The sequence below is a fragment of the Leishmania major genome, chromosome 26 (assembly GCF_000002725.2).
Source record: "Leishmania major strain Friedlin complete genome, chromosome 26".
NCBI classification, from domain to species: Eukaryota; Euglenozoa; class Kinetoplastea; order Trypanosomatida; family Trypanosomatidae; genus Leishmania; species Leishmania major.
The window spans coordinates 41394-58833 of NC_007267.2; the positions used below are offsets into that span (position 1 = coordinate 41394).

Here is a 17440-nt window from a genome sequence, read left to right on the forward strand (position 1 = left end):
GGACAGCGGATGGAAAGAAGCTCAAGCGGCAGCAGCTCTTGTGGAGAGAGGTGAAGCAACAACGCTGTGAACACGTCGCAGCCCAAGAAAAAGAAAAGAATTACAATCCAAGGACGCGAGCGCTTCCTCAGAAACTCTTCAGCTGAAATGGAGAGAGAGAGAGAGAAAGGGAGACGAGAGAAGCGTGCGCGAGGAGTTCGCGGGAAGAGAGGCAGCTTCCCATGGCAAGGGAAGGCATCCACAGCCTCCACCGCATTGGGGTGATGATGTTTCTCGTGGGTATCCGCGGAGATATCCTCCGGGGATTTGGCGTAGTAGGTTGCCTTGTTGTTTGTGTTCCGGGAAAGTAAACTCACTAATTGGCTAGTTAGAGGCTCGCCACAAACGCGAGGCGGGCGAGGTGTGGTGGGGAGGACAAACACAGAGAGAAAAAAATCGCGAAGGGAAGCAGAGCGAGTCTTGTGGCCTTGTGGACAGAGAAGAGGGGACAGTAGCAGTACAGCAGAGCCATCGCTTTCACCGCATGTTACGTACCTCTTTACGCGGGGATTATGCCATTTTGTTTGCCCTCAGCATCCAGTCGGCATGACGGTTTAGGAAAATTCGCTGCTCAGTCTCGCACAACGAATACGGAGAGGACGAAACCGCTACTTCCCGTAGGTGATGCCCCTCAGTGCACTACGCGTTCACCCGGCATCGAGTCCCGCGTTCCGCGTCGTGGTTCACGAGACGCGAAGACCGGTCGTCTGGTGGCCATATCACGTGTGACGGGCACATTGCAAGTATTGAAAAATAAAACGAAAAAGAGACTGCAGAGAAAGAGAGAGAGAGAGAGAGAGAGAGCAAGGGAGGTAGCGGGAGCTGTGGCGGTGTTGTCCGTTGAGACACGTAAAGGCGGGACAGCGACGCTGGGGAGCGCAGCGTGAGGCGCTGGTCGTAGTCGTGAGCATGGAGAAGCACATACGGTGCCTGTGCCCTAGGCAAGCACACGCACAGAGAGCCAGAAGCAAGGGGAACATCGATGAAAGAGAGAGAGAGAGAGAGACACGAGTAGGAAACAACGACGAAAAGCCGACAGAAAGAAGGGAAGTGCCTACACAACGCGAGGCAACAGAGAAGAGCAGCACAATAGGTGCTTCGGGTGTAAATGGTAGGTAGAGTGAATGGGGATGGGGAAAGCAGTGCTGGAGAGGAGTAGGGAGGCCAATGGTTGTACACACAGAGAGTTCTGTTGATTGGTTATAAGGCTGCGGCAGTTCTCTACGCCATCGAAGTGGACAAAAATGGTAGCCGAGCAAGGTAGCAAAAACAGGATGGACAGCTAATGTGAGCGGAGGGAGGGAGGGGCGCATAGGTGAGTCAGCGTGTTGGCGGATGCGCACACCGCACACAGGTATGCACAGGAAGAAAAGAAGAAGTGGAGACGAAGCGACAAGAGGCAGACGGGCGTCCGCCTCTCGTTCCTGTGCCCACACGCACGCTCTAAGCGCAAAGAGCGCCGGTACAGCATAGAGACAACGCCCATGACGGGCATACGCCACATGCGGCCCCAATACAAAAAAGTGATCGGCCGAGACACCCAAGCAAGCGCGCACAGGGGCCAAAACCAAAACCGCAGCGGCGGCGGCAGTCCCCCGCCCACCACTGTAGCAAAGGACGCGCCGCTGAAAGTGACCATCTGAATTTGCAGTACGGCGCAGTTGCCCACTTCATGGCAGGAGGCAAGATGGAAAGGGGAGCAAAACAGTCATCTTGGGGGGGGAGATAAGGGCAGAAGGCGGTGTCCGCGAGAGCCAGGGGAGAAACAGAGGGGCAGCGCGAGGGCAGCGATCGGGAAAATGGTAGAGGGCAGAGGAACAGCCAAAAGGTATATATATATAGAGAGAGAGAGAGATGTATACATGCACAGATTATAGGACGACGAAGTGTGGAGGGGAGAGAGATGGCCAAGATTTGGAACCCCGTACACAGGGTGCAGCGATACAGAACCAAAAAACACGCAAGAGGCGCAGAAGCACTCGCAAAAGAGATGCCGCGGGATGCAGTGGTTTGCGAGCGCGAACGAAACGCGGAAAAAGCAGAAGAGCGGTGAAACGTCCAGTTGCGCCCCTCCGCGCCTCGCCCGCCCCCTTTGGCCACGTCGTGTTTCTGTCGGTCTCACTTCACGCATTGGAGGTGACATCTGAAGAAGACGAGGCAATTTATCGAGGAGGAAAAGGGTGGGCAGAGAAGAATGGGAGGGTGGGTGGGTGGGGGGAGGGGGGTACCAAAAGACAGGATGCCAGTGTAAGGGTCGAAGAACACGGGTTTACGCGTTGTTTTATGCGCCTCGCAGCTACGCGTCTACGCACTGCACCACACATGCAAAACTGAACGACCCTCTATACCCGGGAAGGGGGGCTGCCTTTCTCTTCAGGAGCGAACACAGACGCCATGAGCGCTTGAGAATTCGGCGGAGCCCCTCTTGCAACGTATGTTGACGGCTACGGGCGAGGGGTAGTGGAAAGAGGAAAGGTGGAGTATTTGCCTAAGGTAGATGGTTTCACGGGGTAGATGAGGGGCGGGGTGAGGCGTGCGTGCGTGTCACGCGCCAGAGCGAAGCGAGGTAGGCAAAAGACGAGAACAACGCAAGATGTTTAAAACGGCAACACAAGATGAAAGAGCCGATCCGTCTGTGTGCATGTTCGTTGTGTCAAGAGTGTTTCCTTGCTGATCTGTGTATTCCGTCCTGTCCGGCTTGGACACGGTACCAAGCGTGTCGCAAGGAACGAGACGCTCGAATAACGGACTCACGTGCAGAGGCAAATCATACCATATCGAACGCGCGCAGCAGACGAAGGGCTCGACGATGGGTAGAAAGGCACGGGGAGTCACTGAGGAGACAGCCCCATATACTGGCGTTGTCAAGGCCGACGCGAGGACAGTTATGCAGTAGAAGAGCATAGAAAATGGGAGACGAGGGATTAGAGAGAAAGTGGGGCGTCTGAGTCTGTGTGTGTGTGTGCGTGTGCGTGCCTAGGCGGTGGGGGTTTGAAGCCCTTGTCGCCGTGTACATCGAGTCGCGCACAAGCATAGCTGCTGCCCTCTGCTCATGAGAAACGGCATGCGCGACAGCCACCAATTCTGCCGCATGCGCAGCGAGACCTTCCGCCATCGAGGAGCCGTCATACCGTCTCAACTCTGCCATTGAGAGAGACAGAGCCGCACGCACGCGCCTGCGTGTTTCATATCCCTCGAATGGCACCGAGGAAAAAAAGACGGAGGCGCCAGTGCAATCCTGCAAGAGGGCATTGTATGTTGAAGACGATTTACGACAAAATGAGAAAAACACGCGAAGGAAACGCAAAACTAGGGGGGGATGGCACAGAAGCGTCGATCCATCAGTCAAGCATGCTCACCTGAGGAGAGCGTGCGGCTGCTCAGATCATGCGGGCGAGGAAGCGGTTGATCAAGGTGTCGCGGTTACCATAGTCGCCACCCTCCACGAAGTGACGGCGCTTCTGGCGCATGCCACCGGCCGGAGGGGCCAGCTTGAAGGGCCACATGCCGTGCGTCACCGTGCGGAAGTGCTTGCCGCAGGTGTAGATCTGGTTCACCATATCCTCGGCACACACAATGTCCACGTTGTTGTACTTATCCTTGATCATCTGGTTGTCGGTGATCTTCACGCGCTGGCCGTTGATCTTCAGGTAGCCGCGCTTGTACACCATCGCGCGGACGGTGGCCAGGGACGGGTAGCCGTACGCGATGTAGGGCTCCACCGCACGCAGCATGTTCTCCATCGGCTTGTTCATCTTCACAAACACCGTGTTGAAGATCTGGCGCAGGCGCAGCAACTGAAGAATCTTGCGCTGCTTCGGGTTCACCTTGGCGATACCGCGGATGCGAGTCACCACGGCAACCTTCGGCTTCGCCTCCAGGTAGTAGTTACCGTGAGAGGCGGCCTGGCGGCGCAGCGTCACCAGCTTCTTCTCCGCACCGCGGTACTCGCGGGAGTATTTGCGGGCACGCAGGTAGGCGGTCTTCTTCAGGGCAGCCTTGGCAGCCTTTCTGGCCACCACGGCCTTCTTGAAGCTCTCCGTCTGCTGCTGCTTGAACGCAGCACGCTTGATCGCGGACTCAGGGGCAGGGACAGCGGGCATGTCGGATGCGTTGCCGTAAACTGAGTGTGTGGCCATGATCGTGTGTGTGTGTGTGTTTTTTTTTGGAAGGCGGCGGGTGGAGTGGCGTTGCCGGTGAGTGTGGCCGAGCCGTGGCGAGAGAGAGAGACGGGAAGAGGCAGAATAAGTAGGTCGCATGGCTGCATGGCATTCACGCAGACAGCGAAGGAACTGGAGGCGACGCTAGCACAAGAGTCATTGCTCATTGTCTAGCAATCACTGAAAACATGCGCTGTTACCCTGCACACCACCGTCATAGATGTCCTCCAATGAGTGCATGCGCTGAGAGAACAGAGGGGAGGCGGGGGCAGTGAATTCTGTGCAAATCTTGGCGTCAGGCTCCTCAGGGTGAAAAGTACGTCCTTTCCACGCACCTGAACCACGCCCGGAGAGAGGCACGCACGTGCCCTCACCTCGCACCAAGTGCGGGAGGCATATAGGAGGGGGGGGGTGGATAGAGAGAGACAGAGCCACAGAGAGGGAGCCATGGGGATGTGCTGGGGGACGAGGCATGATCATTATCCAGGCAGATAGCCGGGCGTGCATGTCACACGTACTTCCGCCCAACCTCCTCCAACTACCTTAGCCACCGTGTAGGCTTACACGTAACTGCGGTCTCTGCCCCACCCACCCACCCTCTACCGCTTCCACGGCACCTTCTCCACTTCTGGCACTGCATCACGCCTGCTTCCTTCCTATGCTCGCTTTCTTTTGCAAGAAACAGCAAACGACGACGCAAGCGGGGCGCACCCCGGCATGCGAGAAAAAAAGAAAGGAAACAAGTGTTCACGGAACGGCAACAGAGGCGCTGGCCCATTCACAGACGCGGCTTCGACATACCGCAAACCCGCAGCACCTGAGCACAGGCTCGCATGCAACCACGCACATACACAGCATACCTGCTTCTACGTCGCGCGACAACTCCAGCAACACCGCATCCAGAGCGAGTCGAGGTAGCGCGTCACTAGCGGCGTCGGAACAGCACACGGGTGAGAGCGTGCGGCTGCTCAGATCATGCGGGCGAGGAAGCGGTTGATCAAGGTGTCGCGGTTACCATAGTCGCCACCCTCCACGAAGTGACGGCGCTTCTGGCGCATGCCACCGGCCGGAGGGGCCAGCTTGAAGGGCCACATGCCGTGCGTCACCGTGCGGAAGTGCTTGCCGCAGGTGTAGATCTGGTTCACCATATCCTCGGCGCACACAATGTCCACGTTGTTGTACTTATCCTTGATCATCTGGTTGTCGGTGATCTTCACGCGCTGGCCGTTGATCTTCAGGTAGCCGCGCTTGTACACCATCGCGCGGACGGTGGCCAGGGACGGGTAGCCGTACGCGATGTAGGGCTCCACCGCACGCAGCATGTTCTCCATCGGCTTGTTCATCTTCACAAACACCGTGTTGAAGATCTGGCGCAGGCGCAGCAACTGAAGAATCTTGCGCTGCTTCGGGTTCACCTTGGCGATACCGCGGATGCGAGTCACCACGGCAACCTTCGGCTTCGCCTCCAGGTAGTAGTTACCGTGAGAGGCGGCCTGGCGGCGCAGCGTCACCAGCTTCTTCTCCGCACCGCGGTACTCGCGGGAGTATTTGCGGGCACGCAGGTAGGCGGTCTTCTTCAGGGCAGCCTTGGCAGCCTTTCTGGCCACCACGGCCTTCTTGAAGCTCTCCGTCTGCTGCTGCTTGAACGCAGCACGCTTGATCGCGGACTCAGGGGCAGGGACAGCGGGCATGTCGGATGCGTTGCCGTAAACTGAGTGTGTGGCCATGATTGTGTGTGTGTGTGTGTTTTTTTTTTGGAAGGCGGCGGGTGGAGTGGCGTTGCCGGTGAGTGTGGCCGAGCCGTGGCGAGAGAGAGAGACGGGAAGAGGCAGAATAAGTAGAAAAGGAGAACACGGAGCTCATTATGTTTTTGTCCTTCATGGCATCACGATCGTGCCGTGCACAGCACGCCGCACTGGCGCCATGCAGCCGCTGGGAACCGTCGTCGTTTCGGTTTCGCCATCCTCCGTACATGCATGCTGCAATAGAGCAGCAGTCGAACGGCCCCCCCTACCCTCCCACACCTCTCCGGCCTGCCACAGACCCGCCCCGTGTGTCGTGCCCTGCAGCCGTAGACACACGCGCGGTACAGCAGCGCGCCGAGTCGATCATCGGAGCACCGCCTCGGCCTCATACTCTCTCACACCCACACCTCCGCCCCGCAGGTCGCCTCGCAGCCGCTCACGTGATGCACAGTCTCCACCTCGCGCATCCTCCCTCGCGGCGGCTCAGCCTCCCCCCCCACACCGGTGTGGGCCGTGTGAGGGTCGGGGGAAGGGGAGGAGGAGGGGGGGGGGGAGACACCTTCGAGTCACGCTGGCACATTGCCTATTCCCATATGGATGCCACAGACGTGCCCGCGGTCCCGGGTCGCGCCGACGCAACGCCGCCCCAGGACACGACCGCCGACATCAGCAGCCATACACCGCTCTGACATCCCTGCGTAGGTGGGTGCCTGGCCCTGACACCACCAGCAGTGGGGCAGAGAGAGGGGGGAGGGCTCGGCACCAGCAGGGAGAGGGGCAGGGGGTCGGGGAGCTCACTGGCTTCTCCCGCACAGAGAGCGGGAGTACCGGAGTCTGACGATATCGCCCACGAAGGGGCGCTCTCCATCATCGCGAGCGGAGCAGGCTCTCTTGCCGACACATACGCACACGAGAATATATTTCCTGTGACGTTTCCAACAGCGTTGGCAGGCGCAGTGAATTCGTTGCGAAGCACCGCTCAGTTGCTGCAGCGATCGCTTTTTGTGTGCCCACTGTGGGTGCATCACACGCCGTTTAGAAGCGGGTGGTGCGCCAAACAATGAAAGACCCTCAGGCGTGAAGAGCCAACGTTGATGCAGATCAACGCGCTTGTTTCTGTTGGTGTGTGGTTCCCTGGGATTCAGCTCCTGGCACCCATCTCCGTCACAAAGGTGGGGTGCACTTGTGTTAAGTGGATGCAGGAAACCGCATGGTACTGGCACCGGGCGCGGAAAGGGGCAGGGCGGGCATCGCTCGCGAACCGATATCGCCGCGGTGGCGGGGGGGGGGGGGGGGGAAGGGGGGGCACAGGAACCAGAGCATGCGGTAGGAGAGGTGGCGAGATGAGGGAAACGCGGTGGGCGCGAGGAGACGCGCGGTGCATCTTGCGTTCAGAACACCCCCAAGCGCGAGGAAGCTGCAGTGGCACAGCAGTCAGAAGGACAGTCAAGGATTTAACGACCCACGCGAACGCGAACATGACGACATGGATGGGAGGTACGGCACCAACACGGAGCCGGCATTCGGCGTTACTCAACCATTTCTTTATGCACGTGACGATGCAAAATGCACCGCTGAGCAGAGCGGAGGATCATGACGATTGGAATGGCAACGAAGAACCACCCCACTGTAGCGTAGAAGATCATGCGGCCACAAGACCTCAGGAAGGTGGTATAGTCCACCCTAAGGGACTCGTGGAGCGCGTGCGCGGTGAAAGCGTCGACCTCCGCTTGCGTGAGAAACCCTGCAAGGTGCGCGAGCGAGGGTAGCAGCGCAAACTGGAGGGGGGTGCAGAAAAAGTTTATAGTGGAAGCGAGCACGAGCTCTGTCGCAGTGCATCGTAAGTAATACCCAATCACGAGCGTGGCCAATGACGTCACGAAGGGTACTGGAAAGATGCCACCTAGAACACCGACGGATACAGCGACCAGCACCTCGGCCCACGTTAGCTGGCTCAAAGGCACGAGCACGCGCTCGCGCAGCGCCTGCGACATACACTCGAAAAAGCGGCGCATGGCCTAAGACGACCTCACGCAGAGCTGTGCAGCGATGACTCCGCTGCCATGCAACAAACACGACAGCGATACGGAGAGATAGGATGCGGCGCCGGCAACAGCAGAAGAAAAAAAACTCAGCGCAGCGGGAAGGGCCATCCAATGTGCCGTTGGGCGCCAGTTGTGTATGGCGTTCGTGTTTTCCACTCCGAAAAGTGTTGAAAGGGACCGTCTGCGCTAGCGACAGAGAGAGAAGGGGTGGGGAGAGAGAGAGAGAGAGAGACAGAACTGAGAGTAAGAAGTTGTGCATCGGTGCAGGCAGCAGACAGCAGATGCGCACATGAGGCCTCGCTCACGTACTCGTGATTCCTCGTGTACAGGTCATGTGAAATGACGGTGAGAGCCGCTTCGCTGTCCCTATCCCCGGCCCCTTACCCTTTGCGTCAATCCAGCTCCAACAGACAAACTAGACCGCTGGGGCCCACACTGACTGCATTGGGAGAGGAGCACACGAGTTGGAGTACCCTCCTAGTTCACTGAACGATAGTGAGGTAAACCTCAAAGGTCCCTGCGCGCCCACAACTGCGCCTGCTTGCCTGCGCGCCGATATGTGTGTGTCTGTGTCTGTGTGTGGAGGGGGGCGTCGCTGCTCCTGCAAGGGCACGATGCCCATTATCGCCCCGTGAAGGAGACGGACGGAAGAAGAGAGGCAACCATTCACGCACGACCCCTCATCGCGCGGCACTCGCCCGCACGCGTGTTGCCCTTTGCCTTCGTCGAAACGTTTTCATCGGATGAAACAAAGCGCACACAAACGGATGGAGCGAATGCAGACGTGAGGTTCGCACGCACACAGACGCCGACAGATCACGAGGAGGAGTGCAGTCCTCTCCCCCCCCCCTCCCTCGCAACAATAAACCAGAGGCAGCTCCAACGAGCATCAAAAGCGTGTAATGAAGCATCGAGCCGCTCCAAGCTGTGGCGCAGTGGCTGGGTGGCCAGTGGGGTCACTCTACTATCCTCGCTTGCCTGTGCTTCGCACCCCTTCCGCGGTTACTTCGCCTCCACCACCTCGCCCTTCTCCTTTAGCTGCTTGCGCAGCTGCTTCTCAGACAAAATGTCCGCGGCCACCTCATCGCTCACCTCCTGCGCCTCCACCACCTCCGGAATCCAGTGCATCAGCATTCGCTCAATGCCGCTCTTTAGGGTGATGTGCGACGACGGACACGACTTGCACGACCCTTCCAGAAGGAGGAACACGGTGCCCTCATCCATGTCGATGAAGCGAACGTTGCCACCATCAGCGCGCAGCATCGGCCGGATGCGCGTCGCCAGTAGCTCCTTAACGGCCAGCACAACCTCGTCATCATCCTCATCCGGTTCAGTGTCGTTGTTGTACCCCAACAGCTCCTCTTCACCAGCCGCGGAGAGCACATTTTCCTTGCTCTCTGCAAACTCAACGATCACCTCCTTGATGATGGGAATTAAGGCGGCCCAGTCGGCTTGTGGATGCTTGCGTACCGTCACATACTCATCGGCCAGGAAGACGGCCTGCACCCCTGCCACGCCGAAGAGGGCCTCAGCCAGCGGCGACTTGTACGCCTGCGCGGGCGAGGTGATGTCCATGGAGAACTCTGGCTTTAGAAACGAGAGGTCCATGGAAAAGAAGCGCATGCAGTCTGGGTTGGGCGTCTCGTTCGTTTCGACGACAATACAGCGGCGCTGCACGGCCCGTGCAGCAAAAGACGACCCGGTGAGTGCCCCGTCGGTGAGCATCACGAGAGAGCTCGTAAGGGAGCGGCGAACCGTTGAGCTGCTCGACACACGCGTGCCAAGACATGCACCCGTGATGGCCCGCGCCGCATACGATGTCATGCGCACACCTGACCGCCTCAACATCTTTTTCACACTTTTTGGAAGATGGCGCACGCGCGAAACACGTCACGGGGGTGCAACCAGAAGCTTATGCCCGCTAAGGCGATCACACGCATGTAGCAGAGAGGGAGAGATCAGGAAAAAACCGAGTCGAGTACGTAGAGAGCTGCGGGATGCGACACGGACGTGCCGTGCGCTTCAGACAACTCGCGTTGAAGAACGACAGTGCACCGAGTGGAAGCGCGGCGCGCAGAGTCGAGATTGGCCAGCAGAAAATGAGCCACTGCACGAACTGAGAGCGCAAAAACTCGACAGAAAAGCACGTCACACCGTCACCGGCACACAATAGCATGGATGCCCCGGCTCTGTGAATCTGTGCATGCACATCACGGAGTGCACCATATCTAGCACAGGCCACGAGAAAACAAGATGTGCAGTTGTTTGTTCGCCCCACCGAGTCCACCCGGCGCCATACCACACGACTCGAACGGCCCCCCCTACCCTCCCACACCTCTCCGGCCTGCCACAGACCCGCCCCGTGTGTCGTGCCCTGCAGCCGTAGACACACGCGCGGTACAGCAGCGCGCCGAGTCGATCATCGGTGCACCGCCTCGGCCTCATACTCTCTCCACCCACACCTCCGCCACGCAGGTCGCCTCGCAGCCGCTCACGTGATGCACAGTCTCCACCTCGCGCATCCTCCCTCGCGGCGGCTCAGCCTCCCCCCCCCCACACCGGTGTGGGCCGTGTGAGGGTCGGGGGAAGGGGAGGAGGAGGGGGGGGGAGACACCTTCGAGTCACGCTGGCACATTGCCTATTCCCATATGGATGCCACAGACGTGCCCGCGGTCCCGGGTCGCGCCGACGCAACGCCGCCCCAGGACACGACCGCCGACATCAGCAGCCATGCACCGCTCTGACATCCCTGCGTAGGTGGGTGCCTGGCCCTGACACCACCAGCAGTGGGGCAGAGAGAGGGGCAGGGGGTCGGGGAGCTCACTGGCTTCTCCCGCACAGAGAGTGGGAGTACCGGAGTCTGACGATATCGCCCACAGAGGGGTGCTGTTCATCACAAGGGCTGATGGTGATCAATGAGGAATCAAGAACCCCTGAGCAGAAGCGCTCCGGTGGAAACGGCAGCAGTATGGGTTGTTTGTATGTGTGTGTGTGTGTTCGCCGCTGATGGTACAGGGGCAAAGGTCTCGTCAGCACATACGGTGGCGGGATGGCACTGCACTTGGCGGCCCGCAACGAGCGACACGCACAAAACGCCTGAGAGGGCGGCGCGAAGAGAAGAGGCAAAGCCGGAGAGGGTCAGACGGGGGTGGCCGTGAAGGTCGCAGAGGGGAGAAGGCTGAAGGCCCGAGAGAGCTGCGAAGCGAAGCTGTGGTGGGCTCGTTCGTGCCGCGTGCGCGCTGAATTCGGGTGAACTGGAGAACGACGCGTGTTCTCGGCCGACGCACAGACACAGCAAGTGTGAGAGAAAGCGTGGGAGGTGCTATGGCTGTCTAGCACCTCCCTCACATGCGTCCTCGCGATGCAAACGCATGCTTGCTGTGACGCTAGCCGTCAGAGGCCTCAGGTGTGACGCAGGCAGCAAGAAAGCTACGCAGGTCTGTTCCGTCTCTTTTCCGGCATCTGCGACGTGTGCGTGCCCACGCCAGTGCTCCAGAAGGAGAGAGGAGTCAGCGTACGTGTGTGTGTGTGTGTGTGTGTGTGTGTGTGTGTGTCTGCGTCGCTGCAGGCGTGTAGAGGGGGTTACACCATTATCAGAATGTGGACCGGGCAAGCGAGAGGCGCTCGTGTACGCTGGGGAGGGTGTCTGCGCCGCATCGGGACGCCAATACGGGGGAGCAGGTGATGAGGCGACGCGCTGGCAAGCACGTGCCGCGCAGGTGTCAGGCGCCCCCTCTCCTACAGCCTCGAGTCGGCCTAGACCGTCACGCGGGCGGTCGCGTTCGCCCGAATGAACTCCTCTACCTCCTTGGAGGCCAAAAACTCTGGCACCACCTCCATGTCGTCAATCTCAGGGCAGCTAAACCGCAGCACCGCCGCCACGCTGCCAAGCTGCGTCAGCTGCTCGCCGGTGACGTGCTTGCTGGAGAAAACATTCACAGTGGGCGATCCACTCTGACGCACAAAGTTCACGAGGGACAAGAAGAAGCGCCGCTCGGTGGGGTTTTCGGAGCGAAAGACGTCGTCGCTAATCATGAGGCCGCCAACAGCACCGGCCATCGCGGCGTAGTAGACGTACTGTGGGGTGTAAACGCACCTGTCTGGGTCCTTGTTCATTGTGTCCTGGAACTTCTCCCACATGCGGATGTCGTCGACGCACTTGGTCGACTCCATGCGCTGCGCCACACCAGGATCGCTGAGAGCCTCCTTTAGCCCGCTGATCGTCGTCGACGAGACCTTTACGAGAAGGAACCTGGAGAGGTTGAGGTACACCTCACGGAGAGGGCCGTGGTCTGCGCGCTGGGTGACTTCCTTGATGTACGCGTGGAACTCCTCCCGCACGTGGCCCGGGGAGCACAGCAGAACGAGCTTCGTCTTCTCGAAGTCAACATGTGTGACAAGGGCGTCAAGGGACTGCTTGAAAAAGCGTTCGATGCTCTTGTCGCGCGCCTTGCCGTCGCTCTTGTGTTTCTTCGAGATGGTGACCTCGACCTTGGCTTTGATGTGCACGAAGGAGCGTGTCACGAGAAGGACTTGGGCCTCGCCGAAGCTCATCAGCACGGCAGCCGTGTCTGCTTTGCCGGACTCGTCGCACGCGTCCTTGAGGCGATCCTCGCAGATGGAATCCCACTCCCGCTTAGTGATCCGCACCTCCTGAGGCGGGTTCGCGTGAATGGTGAGGGTGTGATGAGCACCCGTCTTGACAAAGTTGTTTTCTTTCTTGTTCACACCTTGAATGCGCAGCTCATCCGGGGTAAAGGCGATGTGCTTCACCTCCACCTCAAGCTTGAGCATCTTCATCTCCGCGGCGAGGGTGCCAAGCGCGTTCTCGCGCGGGACCTTGCGTCGTGTCTTGGTGAGAACGAGATCGCCTACGAGAATAAAGTTGTACAGGTGCCACAAATCCTCTGCGGTGCCGACCGAGACGCGCACCTCCATCGACCCATCCGGGTGCGCAGCCTTGCTCAAGAGACGCATTTGCGTGCGTCGCAGCTGGCGGTATGCGTGGCTGGTGATTGGTGCGGGCGCACACGCTGCGAGATCGCTGACGGTCAGCAATGAGAAACAGTCGCTGGCAAGGTGGTGACGTGGGGCAGAGACGTATGGAGGTGATGAATAGCGGCGCGACGCAGTGCGAGGCGGCCTATCAGCGCGTGTGTACGGCGCACGTGGGGCCCAGCGAGGGCGAGCGAGAAGCTGGCAGGGCAAAGCTCGCCGACTCAGCGCTTCCTCCTCCTCTGCAGTCGCATAGGCGCGCAGAGGGCCACCGAGGAGGCGAGCAGGGAGACGAGAACGTGATCGAACGCAGGCACGCAACACGAGAAATGGGGAAGGGTGTAGTCGGCCGAGAAGGAAGTGAAACCGCACCTTAGCGCAAAAGCTTCCAACACGCAACCATGAACACTCTGCCGACGTGCTGGGCACGACGCAGCGGCTGTGGCTGGCCAACGGCCATGTAGCGAGGAGGACGGGGGAAAGTAACTATCTTTCCTGTTTTTCTCACGCTGAGACGCAGAGCGAGGGAGGAGCAGAACCCAGAAAGGGCCAGCGCGCAGATTGCAGAGATGATGTGCGCCCCTATCAAACACAGCCGGCGTCGACGCGGCTGCGGCTACCCCTGCCATGCACGTCTCTGTGGTGGAGAAAACGGTTATGTGTGTCTGTGGATTCGTACGCGTCGCTAGGGACGCTTAAGAGTGAGTTGCGTGATGATAAAAATGCACTCGTTCACGGTACCGTCATGCAGGTGTTTGGCTGTGCAGATGCTTCCCACATTCCTTCCCCTCCCCCGTCTGTGCACGTTACTCGAGCTCGCGATCGGAGGGCGTAGGGAGGGTGAGAGAGGAACGGCCATGATGCACTGCTAGTTGGACACGCAAGGGCACCGCGATCCCTATTTCTGCAGCGACACACATCATGCGTAGAAGGAAACGACAGCGCTGAAATGATTCGAGGCGAGGCTACGCGCGGTGCGTGTGACCGCCTTCGATGCGCTCAGCTGCTCTGCCTACGGCCTTCATGAACTCTCTTCAGTCACCATGTTGGCAGCAATTCAGACTCACGTCTCATTCGACGTCTTTCGTGCCGTAGCTGGTGCCGCACCGGAGAAGCGCATGCGCTTGGCCAGCGCCTCCCTGAGGCCCAGGCACTCGGCCAGCTTCAGCACGTTCTCCTGGCAGTCGCCGCGGAAGAAAACATCCCGGCAGACATCGGGGTGGGCGTAGTAGTCACCGTACTGACCGTAGCCGTCACTCGAACTGGACGTCGACGCGTCTTCGACCTCCTCGTTCGGCGACGAGGAGCCGTCCTCCGTCCCCCCCTCCTCGCGCCGCGCCGACGCGGACGGGGAACGGCTCTGCGAAGAGGACGAGCGTCCCTCCTTGGCAACCGCATCGTCGTGGATGGTGTCGAGCGGGTCATCAGGAAAGCGGAAGAGGAGGCCGCCAACTCGCTCGCGGTTCATGAGAACGCGCGGGATGGACTTGGGCACGACGCACGGCAGTAACGCGAACGGGTGCACCTGCATCGATGTCCCGATGATGATGACCAGCTCCGCGATCGGGGCGTCGTGGTGCAGCGCGTCGAAGAACGCGTCCGGCAAATTTTCACCAAAGAAAACGACGTTTGGCTTCACAATGCCGCCGCATGTAGAGCAGCGGGACACCGTGCCGCTCATCGCCTCCAGGTAGTTCTGCTCAATGCTGAATGGCGTGTGGCATTCGATGCAGGCGGCGGCAGCGAAAGACCCATGCGCCTCGACCAGGAGCTCCGGCGACACGCCCGCTGCCTTCTCCAGACCATCAATGTTCTGCGTGCAGCAGCGCAGAAGACGGCCCTCGTCTTGCAACAGTCGGATGAAGTGATGCACCGCGGTGGGCTGAAAGTGCCCAGGCCACAAGTTCAGCTCCCGTGCGATAGAGTAGAATATCTCTGGCTTCTCGCGCAGAAGAGTCAGCGAAAAGGCATCGGTCGGGTCGTCGAGGTTGTACTTGCCGAGCTTGGCGTAGATCCCGGTGTCAGATGAGCGAAAGTCTGGGATGCCGGCAGCTACGCTGGCGCCTGCTCCGACGAGCACGAGAATGCGCCGCACATCCTTCTCCCTGATGTAGCGCGCAAGCCCTTCCACAGTCGGCTCTCCGAGGGCATGTTCCTGATGCGGCGCTCTCGGAGACCCTGTCATATCCAAATTAACGTGAAGTTAGTCTTAAAAGGTGCCGCCGGTGAGCAAATTGCGATTCGCAGCGCGTGGCAAGACAGACAAGAGCGAGGAGGACGCGTCACCTCCCAGCACCGAGTACGAGGTGTGACTCCGCTACTGCAGAGAAAGCTGCGTGGTTTACAAATCCCCCGTTGAGCGCAGAGAGAGAGAGAGAGAGAGGGTGTGCCAGAAAGGGGGTGTGCGGAAGGAGACACGAGAAGGCATGCCTGCGCCTGGATAAATGACAAGATCGAGGGTCACCGAAACGAAAAGGCGGATGCGAGGAGAAGCGACAAGGCTGTTTCCCAGTCAAACACTCGGCACCGCATCCGCTCACAGAAACCGCAGATGGATCGCTGAGCTGGTGTTGTGCTAATCCTGAAAGGAGAATATGTATGCATATATATACACATATATGTATGTAGATGAATGTAAGATGGGATAGAGAGGCCTTGTGCAAGAGAGAGACCCGCTACGGGTGAGCCAGCGGCGGCGGCTTGTCCGAGGCAGAGACACAAGAGCGGAGCGGAGGAGACCGCAGTGGTAGCACAGCCGCGTCTCTCGCGCATCACCGCATGTACCTCCAATGCCTGGGAATCGGGGCGACGCGACTTGTCACCGTTAGCAGTGCTTCAGAATGGCGTTGCGCGCAACCGTCTCGCTGTGGTTGAGGCACCATGCATGAGGTACTCCTGCATCTTCCTCGATCACGCAGGCGCCGAGACGCGGGCAAATACCTCCGATTTCCTCAGCGAACGACAGTGGCGCCCAGCCGTCTTTCTTGACGTAGTAGAGGATGAGGCGCTCCTGCACACAGCGCAGGAGGGCTGCGTCGGGTTGCAGAAGCATGCGAAATTCTGTCATCGCCATGTACAGCGAGTTCGTCAGGCACCTGCGGTGGAAGTGGTGTGCAAGGGCTTCGCCAAGGGCGAAAGAAAGATTCGGCTCCAACGTGGTAATGAGGAGAAGCCGCAGTTTGTACGGCAGCAACCCCAGCAGCGCGGCAACCATAGCCAGACAACACTGTACGAACGTGCTGCTAAGATAGAAGAGACGGCGCCCGTTCGGCGAGTCACGCATGTGTGACATGACGGGGCACAGCCCGAAGCACTTCTTTATGACGGAGTACCGCGCCACCATCTGCAGCGCCACGAAGCCACCGATGCTGTGCCCGGCAGCGTAGATGTTTCCATTGTACTTGCGTTCCGTGTTCTTGTTCATGAGTGTGGCCACAAAGCTTTCGGCGATGTCCACCTGATCCGCCAGCGAGAAGACGCGACCTTCATTGAGCTCGGTGAGGCTGTGGCCCGCGTAGCCCATCACGAGCACGTCGAACTTGTTTGTCTCGAGGAACGCGCACAACGGCTCGTAAAACTGTACCAATCCTGGGTTGCCGGGGAAAAAGAAGAGCAGCTTGCGATGGGAGCTGGGCAGCCGCCGGCCATCGTTTGAGCTCTCCTCCGTCGAGAGATACTGCAGCAGGTTGGAGGAGCTCTGTAGCACATCCACCACAGCACCGCCGGCCACCGGCGCCCTCCACGCCACAATCGTGTTGGGTGAGGACATTGCTGGCGAAGAACAGCAGGTGAAAGACACAAGAACCACACAAAATAGGGCGAGCTCGCGCGCAGGGGAGAAGCACGGGAGGTCGCGAGGGACACGGACGAGACGCTCGAGCAGCGCGCAACCGCGGGGTGACGACCGCGAAGCGAGAGAGGGGTGGCAACCCACCACAACGGGCAAGCGAATGAGGCGAAAAGAGAAGAGAGTGCGCGTGAGCACGCCAATACGGGCGCCGCACGCACGCCTTATCGGTCTGTCACTGAGTCCCTCGTATCTGAGCTTGGTGCGAGGCGGCAGAGAAGGGTATGGATGCGATAACCATCTGTCGCGATCTCGAGAGAAGACGAAAAGTGAAGAAGAAGCATGTCAGATGAAAAGCAGATATGGACAGCTGCTGACGCGGTGGCGGGAGCTGGAGGAGGGGCCGTTAAGCGACGAAACCAACGATGCAGAAGCGAGCGGTGGGGAGGAGTGACCGAGAAGGTGCGGCGGTCTCTGTGACGGCACTGAAAAACACATTTCGCCCGAGCGCACCAGCCACACGCAGCAGTGGAAGCCAGTGAAACAAACAAACAAGGAAAACGAAACGGCCTAAGCGGTGGCGCAGCCTTTCACAGGATCGCGACGCCCACATGCGACGCGTGGCGAAGGGCAGAGGAGGCGAAGCAGACATAGTTGGGTGACTAGACC

At 59.4% G+C, this 17440-nt stretch overlaps 7 protein-coding genes across 7 annotated transcripts; all 7 read right to left on the reverse strand.

Moving 5' to 3' along the window:
- Window positions 1-3419: 3419 nt before the first annotated feature.
- LMJF_26_0170 (putative 60S ribosomal protein L7) lies at window positions 3420-4178 on the reverse strand (the record flags this gene model as incomplete). Its single annotated transcript, XM_001683971.1, has 1 exon — window positions 3420-4178. One exon carries the CDS (start codon window positions 4176-4178, stop codon window positions 3420-3422), a length of 759 nt encoding a protein of 252 aa, XP_001684023.1.
- A 989-nt stretch (window positions 4179-5167) lies between these two features.
- On the reverse strand, window positions 5168-5926 carry LMJF_26_0180 (putative 60S ribosomal protein L7; the record flags this gene model as incomplete). The annotated part of the gene is made up of 1 exon (XM_001683972.1): window positions 5168-5926. The coding sequence occupies one exon, from the start codon at window positions 5924-5926 to the stop codon at window positions 5168-5170; it is 759 nt and encodes a 252-aa protein (XP_001684024.1).
- Window positions 5927-7473: 1547 nt separating this feature from the next.
- On the reverse strand, window positions 7474-7959 carry LMJF_26_0185 (conserved hypothetical protein; the record flags this gene model as incomplete). The annotated part of the gene is made up of 1 exon (XM_001683973.1): window positions 7474-7959. The coding sequence occupies one exon, from the start codon at window positions 7957-7959 to the stop codon at window positions 7474-7476; it is 486 nt and encodes a 161-aa protein (XP_001684025.1).
- A 1032-nt stretch (window positions 7960-8991) lies between these two features.
- On the reverse strand, window positions 8992-9714 carry LMJF_26_0190 (conserved hypothetical protein; the record flags this gene model as incomplete). The annotated part of the gene is made up of 1 exon (XM_001683974.1): window positions 8992-9714. The coding sequence occupies one exon, from the start codon at window positions 9712-9714 to the stop codon at window positions 8992-8994; it is 723 nt and encodes a 240-aa protein (XP_001684026.1).
- A 2031-nt stretch (window positions 9715-11745) lies between these two features.
- LMJF_26_0200 (cell cycle regulation-like protein) lies at window positions 11746-12966 on the reverse strand (the record flags this gene model as incomplete). The annotated part of the gene is made up of 1 exon (XM_001683975.1): window positions 11746-12966. The coding sequence occupies one exon, from the start codon at window positions 12964-12966 to the stop codon at window positions 11746-11748; it is 1221 nt and encodes a 406-aa protein (XP_001684027.1).
- Window positions 12967-14047: 1081 nt separating this feature from the next.
- SIR2RP1 (NAD-protein-arginine ADP-ribosyltransferase) lies at window positions 14048-15169 on the reverse strand (the record flags this gene model as incomplete). The annotated part of the gene is made up of 1 exon (XM_001683976.1): window positions 14048-15169. The coding sequence occupies one exon, from the start codon at window positions 15167-15169 to the stop codon at window positions 14048-14050; it is 1122 nt and encodes a 373-aa protein (XP_001684028.1).
- Window positions 15170-15808: 639 nt separating this feature from the next.
- LMJF_26_0220 (conserved hypothetical protein) lies at window positions 15809-16753 on the reverse strand (the record flags this gene model as incomplete). The annotated part of the gene is made up of 1 exon (XM_001683977.1): window positions 15809-16753. The coding sequence occupies one exon, from the start codon at window positions 16751-16753 to the stop codon at window positions 15809-15811; it is 945 nt and encodes a 314-aa protein (XP_001684029.1).
- Window positions 16754-17440: the final 687 nt, after the last annotated feature.